Raw genomic sequence first — 13430 nt, 5'->3', positions numbered from 1 at the left:
ATTCTTATTTTAAAAATTCAACGGACGAAAACTGACGGAGTCGACGACGTTTATTGAGAATCCAATCACCCAATCCTACAAATACAGAGTGAAATCCTACAAATTTAAAATGTTTCTCATAATAACGTTTTACATCCAAAACGTTATGCATAAAAAGGTTACTCGTTAATCTTTTGCAATAATATTATTAGTGTATAATTTTTTCCCTTCAGGTGAACTCTCTAGTGTTAATAATAAGCCTTGTGCTCCTTTTTTTTTTTGTCAAGTTTACATCTAAACAAGATCAGAGAAAGAATGATACCTCCCAAGTCCCAATGATTATTATACGATAGAATTTACAAGCGGTATGAATCATCACTAACCAAATAGATAATTACAAAATTGCAAACTTTATATCATTAGCTGATTACAGCTGGAAGTATAACCCCATCTTAACAAAATTGCTTTCCATAACCATTGGAAAAACACAAACCAAATACAAAATAATTGAGATATCCATGTGTTACTACTGTTCTTACAGATATTACAAAATTACAAAAAGTGTTTAGTGAGTAATAAAACATGTTGGTACTGGACAACTATTCTTATAACTGAGATATTAGCACAAAATGCAAAAAGGATTACAGTTTGTAGCTTCGGGAACAAGGAGGTAACAAATTATTTGCCGCGCCATGCCTCAAATAAAGCTGCGTGCAAATTTTTCTGAGTAAATGGCCAGTTGGTTTTGATGTCCTTTCTCCTGATTATGAAAGCATAATGTTAAGAATTTATCGCCAACTTAATTATGTACTTAAGACAAGTCAAAAAAAATTTAAAATATTCTTAAATTACGAAGAATTGAAGGAAAATCTCTAGAATAAGTAGTCTAGAGAGAATAGTCTAGAAATATTCTAGATGGGACAGTTCTAACATTAAGTAGTTGAATAAATATTCTAGAATATAATAGAAAAATATGATTAGCTAGATTGTTTCATCACCGTCTATAAATAGTGGTGATCCATTTGAGTTGTATGTAAGCAAGAAACAAAGTATCCAAGTAAGTGAGAAACCAAGAGAGCAAACAGGTGTAAGTGCTCAAGTAAGGAGTGTTGCTGAAGCAAGCAACAAGTGTGATCAAAATTGTAAGAACGAAGCAAATCCTTTAATATAATAAAATTTAAGTTATGAAAAATCGATATCGCCCGTAAACTCTAAAATAAAAATATCCAACACATAATCTCTACCAATCATGAAATCTCATCTCATACCATAAATCTCAACATAAAACTCATCTCGTATATATACCCTAAATATCGTTACATGAAATCTTATAGCACGTGCATAGAGTACATAATTTATCAAACATATGTTTGAATATTGCTAAGATGGGGGGTTATACTTCCAACTCTAATCAGCTAACGACATAAAGATGAGGTTTTGAGTAATGTTTTAGGTGTAAATGTACTCTTGAGTAACGTTTTAGGTGTAAAATGTTACTCAAGAATAAGTTTATTCATTTAACATCGTTAACTTCGTCAGTTTTTATTCGTTGAATTTTTAAAATAAAAACACCCTAAAACATTACTCAGAAATACTTTTACACTATTTTTGTTAGAAAAAAATTAAAACATATTATTTTGGTGAATTGATTTAAATAATGACTTAGTTTGATTAAAAAAATTCTGATGTAATCTAACTAGAGTCTCAAATATGGGCTAGTTCCGTTGGGCCGGCCCGGCCTAAACCGCGATATAATAGAGATGTGCTAAGATTTTTGGAGTCCATCTAAGAAGAGAGATTTTTAGCCCAGCCTGAATAAACGTGCTAATTTGTGGGGCTTGAGAAATATCAGTAGGGCCGACCCGTGTGTCAATAAAAATTAATTAAAAAATATAATATAATATTAAAATTTAAAATTAAAGAGAGTATAAACTCAAAACAATTAGGTTAATATTTCTTTTTAGATATTTACACTTTTACTTGAAAAAAACTTAATAAATATTATAAAGATAATTTTATTTGTGGATTTGATTAACAAGTAGTAATATTAACATCATTTAATATATATTTATGAAAATAATTTTAAATTATAATTTACAATTTAATTTAATAGATTACAAAAAAAATATAATTTTAAAAAAAAGTGAGTTACTCTGGTAAGCCCGTAACCCACATACTTGTGGATTAGGCAAATGGCCCACAATAAAAATGGGCTAGCACAGCCTGATCTATAAAATATCAAAATTTATATGAATAAATCCGGATGAAGTAGACTAACCCATATTGACAGCTCTAAATCGGGGGAACATGCCTACTTATCTAAGTGATGATGTTTGGCCTGGCAAGACATGGGAAAAAGCTCAGAAAGTCACACTGCCAGCCTAACTTCCACAGTGCACTAGTGTTTCGATAGCAGAGTTCCATTAAAATATTACTCAAAGTCTTAGACCAATAATAAGATTTGATACTCCAAACTAAGATTATATGCACATATAATTTTACAAGTTGCACTAAATTATTAACATAAATTTTGTACAACAAGTACAAGTTTATTCACATCGATAAAAATTTAAAACTTAAATTTGCGATATGATTAGTCCTTACTTGAATTGTTATTTCAGTGGCAAGTTGTCCAACATCTATGTTTAAAAATATAGTAGATATGAAACCTGCTGCCAGTCAGGACTATTGGTCAATTATATTATGTACATATAATATTACAAATACATATAATATGATAAAACGTTTTGGTGTTCTATTTTGCAAAACCAAAAAATTAAATGATGATCAGCAAATTTACACAATTTCTTATTACTTCTGATATCATCAATGCAAAAAATATTTATGTTGCCTCTGATGTTATAACTTAATCTTATTTTATTTGACTACAGACTAATCTATATAACTTGCGAAAATTTTAAAGAAATATCATTCGGACATCTAGTTTACAAAATATATACTATATTCAATATTAAATGTATGATCAATATACATTAAATAAATATAAAAATGTATACTTTGACCATAGATGGCCGAAGAATACATTTACGTAACCTTTCCTTGACCTTATTACTATTGTTAACGACAAATCGAAGTTGTGAAGGCCCAATCCTTAGATGATCCCTATCTGGACTTTCCCTGCATCCGCCGGTAGAAAGTGGCTGATTTGCAGAAATAGCATCATTTAAGCAATTCAAAAATATTAATATGATAAAAAGTATGTTTTCACAAGAACTATTGCCCTATTTTAGCACAATCTTCACTTAACTAATTTTGTTAAATTGTTTTTTGAGGACATGTCTTATTAAAGGAATATATTGTCATTTATATGGTCATGAGCTAGGGTATATAAGGTAAAGTAGCATTCAAAAATTCTAATTGCAATCTAATATATCTAGACTCTTAGAGTTCCAATCAGAATTGAATTGAGGGTAGAGTCCCCAAAAATTTCAATATCTATATAAGATAAAAGATAAGTGAGTAATTAATAAAGAAAATTTGAAACTCAAAATTATTAAGAAAAAAAAGGTCATATATGCTATGAATTATGCAAAAGGCACAAATTTGTTTTCTGTTTAAAAAAATAATACTTTAATCTTTAATTGAGAGATACGAGAGACACATAACCAATAATAAACTTCATCATTTGAAAATAAGGGTAAAATAACATAGTTGATCCCAACTATTAATAAAACGATAATTTCATTGAATATAATTAAAGGATACGTTTAACCCTTTTCCCCTAACTCAATTATAGGATAATTTATAGGAAACAACTAGCAAGTAGCAACGACATTTAAATTAATTTAAGAGAGGAGTAATATATACAGAAACTTAACACAACATGATTAAAATTATATATATGTTATAAATAATTTGTGTTATAGTGAATGTCTAATTATGTGGAGTCCTTGTAGGATATGGTTAGGAATCCTACTTAGAGACCAAGTAAGGTTTTCCCTATAAATATAAAGGGTTTTCCTCAATATATTTCAAGAGAAATAAGAAGTCTTTTCTCTTTCTCCCTACTTTGTTCTTCTTCTAAATTTATACAGTTTTATGACACGTTATCAGCACGATTGTTCTATTTTTAAAGAATTATGAAGAAGACGGGAAAAGTGCAAAAGATATCTTGCATAAGTTATGCAATAAGGTTCTTATATCTTTAAGGTATGATTTATCTTTATGTTATAATTATTTATGTAACAGATCTGGAGGTACCATCTAAAGTAAGTATTTAAAGAGACCTGTCGACTTTCTATGTTTAATTTTAATCAACTGGAAGAGAATTCCTTAATTTATTTTAATAATTAAATAAAGCACAATTTAGTGAAAGATATGTTTTCAATCTGTACATGAGGTATGTGATCTATTAAACTATATCTATTAATTGCTAGTGTTGATTATAATAAATCATTAGTCTCAGTTTTGTGTGTAATTATAATATGTAATCATATTAATGATCATCAAAAGTGATAAAATTGCAATTATTTTCAAAGGCTTGAGGTTGAGCCTCATTGTGGGTAAAACAATGAATTTAAGTTATATCGCACAAAAAAGAATAAGACGCTGGATTTACGTCCAATCACACAAAGAGGGTAAGACATCAGAAGTCTTGATGCTTTGTGATGAAAGATGTTGGATTCAAGTCTCTCATTGATTTATGGCATAAGATGTTGGGTTTGAGACTCAATGCACCATATTGATGATATTATGATGACTAAGGGAAATAATGAGTTTTTGATAAAATTAGTCATGAAATATATCTCGTTAAAGCAGATCCATTCCCCAAAGTGAATGTAGCAGTGCATAAATGTCTAAAAGAAGACAATTGATTAAATGATGCACATGAATATGGAATGAGGTACTAAGTTATCAAAATTTGATGTACTTAGATGATTGTATTCCATTCATGAAGAATGAGAGCCTTTGATAAATGGTAAAAATACAGATCCATTCTTTAGAGTGAATGAGGTGATAAGCCACCATGCTAAACGTGAATTTTCTTGTAATGATTGTTAGCAAGGCAAGCTAATTGTGAAACCATCATAAACGAAAATTGAGATTGAATTCTCGGAGTTCTAGGAACGTATACAAATATTTGTGGACCTAGTCATCCACCTAGTGGATTGTTTAGACATTTAATGGTCCTAATAAATGTTTCTTCTATATGGTCTCATGTGTGCCTATTATTATCTCGCAATTTGATTTTTGCAAAAATGTTGGCACAAATAATATGTTACATGCACAATTTTCTTCAGATTAGATCATTCAATGATGGGATCACGACTCACTTAAAGGATAAAGTAATTGAGAAGAAATAAATCTGAAAATTACTCTTGGAGTAATAAAATTGAAATTTACTCATATAATAGTAAATCAGAAATTTACTAAAGCAAAAGACACATGACGTAGTAAACTTGGAGTTTACGAATACTAATAATTTTATTAGTTGGCATGAATTATTTGGTCATCCCAAAGACGTGCATACTAAGTAATGGACATACATTGAAAAACTAGAAGATTCTTCAAGAATTTTTTACGTTGCTTGTTCTCGTGATAAAGTTGATTGGATAAACTAAAGTTGGGACTAAATCTCTAAATTCTGAAAAGTATAAAAGGTGAATATGGGCCCGTTCACCTATCTTGTGATATGATAAAAAGATGCATCAAAAAGATAATCACATGTGCATTTGTTGTCAACTTGCAGTTTGACATTCGCAAAATTGTTTCTGCAAGATAATTGAGCTAAAATCACAACTTTCAGAATATGAAATCAAGATAATTCATCTTGATAATATTGATAAATATATATAAGATGGTGTGACATTAAATCTCTCATATAACGAATCGTTGCTTATGAAAATAAAGATTCATATGTTGATCTGAAATATGATATTACATACAAACATAATTGTATGAATCAAACCAATAAGTTATGATCAATTTTTCTGTTAATTGGTTTATGGTCAGGGACCAAATAATTTTAATGTGCAATATATGATTAATGAATATACTATGATGCACAAAGATAGATTCTTCAAAAGATTGAGATATATGTTAGTTTGTCTAACATAAGGGGGAGACTGGAAGCAACAAAAGAGTTGTAAATACTCCAATTGAATGTCCCTTAAGGATAAAGTCTATGATAAAGAATCAAAATGATCATAATAAGAAGATAATGTGCTCTTGGAGAGCCTACGACATAACACTTTATGAAACCTCATGAGAGGGGTAGCTACCTAAAAATAATGAAGTGATGAGATCTCAATAAGTTCTGTCGTATTGTGAATCGATACAAAATGATTTATCGTTGACGATATCTTTGATACAATAACGCTCAATATTGTAAAATATAATGAGGATATACATTATACATCTATTAAAGCATGCTTGTGTAGAAATAATTATCAAGTGAAAAATGGAATGATGTATCTTGGTAAGCGTAAAGCTTATTTGACTTGCAATCTAGGCACTAGAAGATGTCATACATCTAATATTGAATGTTGTTACTTGACAAAATTGATATGAAAATATCCGATGGGTTCAAAATATAAAGCATATACAAGTTTTTGGAAAACTTGTTTATCATCCTCATAAGGATTAAATAGATTCAAAATGCATAGAGCATATACAAGTATTATTATGCAAGTTGATGACTAGAATTGAAACTCTTGGCAATTATTTGCTTAAAGAAGTTGAAGTAAGGAACTTGCTAAAATCTTTGACCCTGAAGGGAAGATTTATAAAAGCAGATAGAAGAAAACATATTTCGTCAAGGTTTTTCTACACTCATAAGCTCCCAAGAATGGTGAGATCAACATGCAAGAGGTCTGTTCAAGTAATATTATTGTTGATTTATTCACCAAGTCTCTATCAACTACAACTTTCAAGAAGATGGTGCACAAGTTTGGAAAACGAAGATTCTAGTCTCTGAATTGATGTTGTCGTTAGGGGGAGTTAATACGCGATGTACTCTTTTTTCCTCATAAGGTTTTGTCCCACTGGGTTTTCCTTGTAAGATTTTTAATGAGGCATCCGTAATGCGTATTATTAGATATGTGTACTTTTTTTCCTTCACTAGATTTTTTCCCATTGGGTTTTATCTAGTAAGGTTTTAACGAGTCACGTAATCTGACATTCAAGGGGGAGTGTTATAAACACTTTGTATTATAGTGAATGTCTAATTATGTGGAGTCCTTGTAGGATATGGTTAGGAATTCTACTTGGAGACCAAGTAAGATTTTCCCCATTTTCCTTCATTGTAAATAAGATTTGTGAAAAATCTATGAATCCTGAATATATTTCAAGAGAAATAAAAAGTCTTTTCTCTTTCTCCCTACTTTCTTCTCTTCTAAATTTATAGAATTTTATAGCAATATACATGTTTTTTGTTTTAGTTAGGCAACGCTGGTTGGTAATAGTCACGTGATTTGTCCTAACTCCTAACTAACATTCCATTTCATTCACCCTCCGTTTAATAGTTGAAAAGGTGAATTTTTCATATTAAACAATTATCGTGTGATGTAAAGAAAATATTGTTAGCAATTGGTGGTAACATTATTATAGTGGAAAAACAATTTCTTCGTTGCGATTATTTTTCTTCAAGAAAAAAAAACAAATTACTTAGTAGGAACTACTTTTCAACAAAGCAACTACGCTTTTCCCCTAAAATAGTACTAGTACTTAATTTTTTTTAACCCGTCCCAATAAAAATAACACATTTTTATATTAAGTAAACTCATAATAAACTGATATTAAAACTCATAATAAATTGATATACTACATAAATATTTATCACTTATTTTATTTCATAAATCTTAAAAAAATAATTCTATTTTAAATCGTGTCAAATTAAACTAACTTACACATATATCATATAAAATAAAATGGGTGTAAAATGGAACAGAATACAAGAGTACATAAGTACCTTTTTACGAAGTTAAACAATATTCATTTTGAGTGTTACACTTTACATTTTTAATGTATTTTACAAGAAATAAAAATAAGATAATCAATATCAAAATAAATATTTAACATAATTTTCAAACCAAGTATGGTGGTACCTACCCTACAATTGGTAAGCAAAATACAATTCTAGAAAGAGAACACGTGAAATGTTGTTAGTTGGCACGAAGGGTAGTAATAGCTCCACGCAAACACTCCCTTAAAAATCTCCACCCCTTATTTCACCTTACTACTTACCGTTCTCTCAACATTTAAAAAGGGCACCTCATAACTCTTTTGAACAAAACAAAAAATGGCACCTTCAACACTAACAGCTTTAGCTAATGAAAAGACCCTTGAAACAAGTTTTATTAGGGATGAAGAAGAACGTCCAAAAGTTGCTTACAATAAATTTAGTGACGAAATTCCAGTAATATCGTTGCAAGGTATTGATGATGTTAATGGAAGAAGAAGTGAAATATGTGAGAGAATCGTAAATGCTTGTGAAGATTGGGGTGTTTTTCAGGTAATTGATCATGGGGTTGATGCTCAATTAATATCACAAATGACAAAATTAGCGAAGGAATTTTTCGAATTGCCTCCTGAGGAAAAGCTTCGGTTTGACATGTCTGGTGGCAAGAAAGGTGGCTTCATTGTCTCAAGCCACTTACAGGTAACAATTATTTCACCGCAACTTATTTTTTATTTTGATTTATAGGAATAAATAGAAAAAAAGTTAGTGATAAATTTCTAAATACAGAAAAGATATACCTACGGATGAAAAAGTGTTTGTAACAGATCCCCTTTTTTTCCGAGGTAGCCGTTGTATCGATAGTTTGAAAAATATAAAGTTTGTTTTAATTGTTATTTAAATTCTATGATATTGTATACGTAGATGAAAAAAAAAATATTTTTTTAACGATAATTTGATAGGATCATGTTATTATTTTAGTATTTTCAGTTAATTTTGTCTTTATTTATTATTGAGTTATTTTATTTTATCTATTTACACCATTTTTATTAGTAGCTCATCATAGCAGTGGCGGATTACCGGGGTCAACCTGACCTCCAGGCGGGAAATTATAGGGTTGAAATTATTTTTTAGGTAGATGTATATAGTTAATGTCAAATTTCTTCAGCTACTTCGTGTATCTATTGAACCTCTTATTTAAAATTGGCTCCACCATTATTTCGTACTTTACTTTTTCTTGTAGATTCATTATTCAAAATATGGGTGTATAACGATATAATATAATTTATCAATTTACTATAACACTACAATTGTTTTGTAGGGTGAAGTGGTTCAAGACTGGCGTGAAATAGTGACTTACTTTTCATACCCCATTCGAGCTAGAGACTATTCTAGATGGCCAGACAAACCACAAGGCTGGATAGGTGTAACTGAGCAATACAGTGAAAAGTTGATGGATTTGGCTTGCAAATTATTAGAAGTACTATCAGAGGCAATGGGCTTAGAGAAAGAGGCTTTAACCAAGGCATGTGTCGATATGGACCAAAAAGTAGTTGTGAATTTTTACCCAAAGTGTCCAGAGCCTGACCTTACTCTTGGGCTCAAACGACACACCGATCCAGGAACCATTACCTTATTGTTACAAGACCAAGTTGGTGGGCTTCAAGCCACTAAAGATAATGGCAAAACATGGATCACTGTTCAGCCCGTTGAAGGTGCTTTTGTGGTTAATCTTGGCGATCACGGTCATGTAAGTTGGTACTACATATTCCGATAAAATTAAAATTATGTGAATTTAATTATGTGAATTTTGGACAGTATTTGAGCAATGGAAGGTTCAAGAATGCTGATCATCAAGCAGTGGTGAATTCGAATAGCAGTAGATTATCGATAGCCACATTCCAGAATCCAGCACCAGATGCAAAAGTGTATCCGTTAAAAATTAGAGAAGGAGAGAAGTCAATAATGGATGAGCCGATTACATTTGCAGAAATGTACAGGAGGAAAATGAGTAAGGATCTTGAGCTAGCTAGGCTGAAGAAACTGGCCAAGGAAGAGAAGATACAAACTGAAGAGGCCAAGTTGGAGTCCAAGCCCATTGAGGAAATTCTTGCTTAAGTGTTTTAACACTTGAAACAACAAGCTATGCGCGTAATTTCTTTTATCAGTATTGTCTTGAATAACAATCAATCATGTTCTTGTGAATTGGTGATGTTTTTAATCTTATTACAAAACAAACTTAGTGTTCCTTTATTCAAATTAAAGTCTTTTAGATGATGCATAACGCCATTTCCTACGGAGGAAGGTAAAATTATAAAATTGGATATACATAAAACTATACTCGTAGATCCATAAGACTTATATCTCGCCTCGTATTGTATAAAATGTCTCGTATCATGTCTCCTTTTAAAACACCGGAAGATGCTATATTATTAGCCCAAGTTTACTAGCCCAGCTGCTCAATTACAAGCTGCTCTTAGCCCAATTTTCCGAGTATAGAATGGCTATCGTTTAATTTTTTATTTTCTTGACATATGAAAAAGTGGTATGACAAGACTTAAGAGTTGACTTACATTAGTTGTTCCGTGTGAATAATAAAAAAAGTGAAAATGGCGGAAAAGATCAAATATGTCGTCCGTTACGTATTTTAATAGCAAGTTGCATCACTTTTTTCTTAAACTTGGAAAAACGCTTTATAATGTATATCGATGATAGAGAGATATTTAAATGGTAAATATTTTTTATTTTTAATTTGAAAATTGCGAGTTTAAGTCACAAAGAAGATAAAACGAAAGGAGTAAAAACTCCTAAAAAGTGTTAAAAACTATGTATTTTAAAAAAACTTGATGCGGTATCTCTAAAAAAAAAAAATTTAAACCAGGAGGAAAGTGGAGTGAAGTATTTATCTTTCTTTTTTAATAAACTATCAAGGAAAAAAAAAAGAGATCTGACTTATTTCTTGACGTATATACGTATGAGCTACTACCACTTTGTAATTGACAAGAAAAGAATTAAAAACAAGTATAATGATGTGGAAAACATTAAAGTAATCGAGTCATTTTAAAGATAATCAAATATAAATAAACATTCATTTTATAACATAAGAATAAGCATTAATTTAATAAATACAAATGAAAAGTATCATGCATAACCAGTTAATCTACATAAAAATTGTTTTATATTATTCGTGAATATATATGCCAGCTCGTTTACAACAGAAATCTGTTAGTTATCTCTGAAAAGAACATTAATATTCAAAGTTTGTAGATAAGGAGACGCGTGAACCTTTCTTGCAAGAAACACAATTGGCCTTTGCTGTCCTGCTTTCGGAACCTAATGAATCCATATTTCTCATTTATTTATTTATTTCTATATCTTAAAATATTATCGTCATTATAAAAAATACTTATCATTTTAAAAGTTGAATTATTCTCTTATTCCATGTTTTACTATAGTAAAAAGTTCATATACGTCAATAAAACACGTAATAAGTAAATAGTTATACACGCATCCCTCCTACTTAATATTTTTTAAGGACTACTATATAGATTAAAAATACACCAAGTATTTGAGATGAAAAAAATAGTATGTTGACTATTTTTTTTTTTTATCATATACCCACTATTCACCGATAAAGATATATACCAGACAAATCTATACACACCATAAAAGGAAGAGAAATCATTTAACAATTTTTGTCACGTGGGATATATACTATTACTGAACTAGTAAGTAAGTGGCTCCTTTCAAACACCGACGTAGAGGTAGAGCACCCCAATGTTTGGACCACGTTTACGTAATGGGACACGTTTCTTTATTTTTTTTAACACTTACCTTATTCGAGTATCATAAGTTATTTTCTCCCTTTTTACTTAAAATAGCTCGTTTTAGAAGTGACATACCTAGTAATATTGTAATAATTATTATAGTGCTTACATTTATTAATTATAATTTTAAAAATAATAAATTAAAATTTAAAAACTTTAAATAAGAATATAATAAAAAAACTTTTTTTTTATTTTTTAAATTTATCAAAAAAAAATAAATAAAAATAACTAAAAGAAAAAATATAAACAAATAAATAGAGACACGAGCACCAAGAAAACAAAAAAGGAAAAGAGGCTCCACGAAAAGGCAGCACCTTATGTGCGACTACAGTTGAAATATGTAGAAAGTGGCCAATGGGTGCGTACTGCGCGTTAGGCATGAAAATTCATGAAGATGGAGATACTTTTTTCGACATCTCCAAATTCCTTTATTACAAAAAATTAAAATACAATGAATAAGTTGTAGTACTTTATTATTAGATCACATTATTTATTATGTATTAATTTAAAGTGGTTTGTGTTATTTTTAAAAATTATAAATCACACATTTTTTAGAAGACTTATTAGTAGATATTCTTTATGTACCCATCAAGAAAATAAGAAGAAGAAGAAGCAGAAAATGGAGAATTCAACTACCCAACTTACAAAATGATAAACTCTCACTCTTTTGTTGTATGAAATGGAAGTTTTTAAATTATGGAGTGTGAAAACAGATGGAGGGATTTAGTACGTTAAACATGTTTAATTAGAATTAACTCGATTTAATTATGTAATTAATTTCTAGTGTATCAGTCTGGAAAATGTTCTCTACTGAAAGCTAAGAAGATGTCCGAACCTCAAAATGATCAAAGCATTTGCTAGAAACAAAGTTTTTTTTTTTCCCACTCCGAATTAATGGAAAATTCGTATTATAAAATATGATATTTCCAACTGAAATAACAGATCAATGAATGGTGAAAATGATTTTTTTAATTAAAAATTTGTGGGCGAAAACACTATTTTTTACCGATTGAATTAAATATTTGTAAAATTAGCACTGAAAGTATATGTTTATTGAATTATTTTTTTTAATTTCAAAAAGTTGAAATTATAGGAAAACTAGATATTTTTATTAACTTTTGGAGCATATAGTGTACAAATTCTGCCGTCTCCTATTGTGATGGTCAAATCAAATAACGCGCAGTTGTTTAAACGGAAACACAAAAAAATACAAAAAATTGGTCTTCTTTTGCGTTTCTAAAGGTAAGACATTGACGTAAGTTTTAATATTCACACATCTATTTTATATCACTATATTTATTTTTATTTATGTCGTATTTTATATTTTTTAAAAGTCAAACAGTTTAAATTTGATAGAAAATTTATGCATGAAATTATAAAATTTGTATATTTATAAACTATATAAAAAATACTATAAGCTACACCAATTAATAATAAAAATTATTTAAAGATATCTGAAAAATTTATGATCTAATTTTTTTAATTTCAAGCTACAAAAAATATCACATAAAATAAATTTAATATATAGCTAAACAAAAATCTTCTCTAATCCTGATTTTTAAAAATATTATGTAAAAAGTTCACATTTTGATTTAAATTATTTAAACATAGTTAACGCATTGCAAACATTTTTAATTTAATTTGATGGTGACTCTTTTTATTATTAGGTTAATTCGATCATTCAATCTTACAAAAGCCATATATAT

General features: G+C 29.4%; 1 protein-coding gene across 1 annotated transcript; it reads left to right on the top strand.

Annotated features, from left to right (window-relative positions):
* The first annotated feature begins 8196 nt into the window (after positions 1-8196).
* On the top strand, positions 8197-10135 carry F3H (flavanone 3-dioxygenase). Its single transcript, NM_001329483.1, has 3 exons — positions 8197-8599; positions 9219-9647; positions 9716-10135. Exons 1-3 carry the CDS (start codon positions 8240-8242, stop codon positions 10013-10015), a joined length of 1089 nt encoding a protein of 362 aa, NP_001316412.1. The 5' UTR covers positions 8197-8239; the 3' UTR covers positions 10016-10135.
* The last annotated feature ends 3295 nt before the right edge of the window (positions 10136-13430 follow it).

Source organism: Solanum lycopersicum, chromosome 2 (genome assembly GCF_036512215.1).
Source record: "Solanum lycopersicum chromosome 2, SLM_r2.1".
Classification (NCBI taxonomy): Eukaryota; Viridiplantae; Streptophyta; class Magnoliopsida; order Solanales; family Solanaceae; genus Solanum; species Solanum lycopersicum.
This window is presented reverse-complemented; position numbering and strand designations above follow the sequence as displayed.

What these genes read in the sequence shown, in the direction of transcription:
- F3H (NM_001329483.1), top strand. Translation starts at nt 8,240, where the DNA reads ATGGCACCTTCAACACTAACAGCTTTAGCTAATGAAAAGACCCTTGAA. An exon ending in TTGTCTCAAGCCACTTACAG is followed by an intron (nt 8,600 to 9,218) that starts GTAACAATTATT and finishes ATTGTTTTGTAG; the next exon opens with GGTGAAGTGGTTCAAGACTG. An exon ending in ATCTTGGCGATCACGGTCAT is followed by an intron (nt 9,648 to 9,715) that starts GTAAGTTGGTAC and finishes AATTTTGGACAG; the next exon opens with TATTTGAGCAATGGAAGGTT.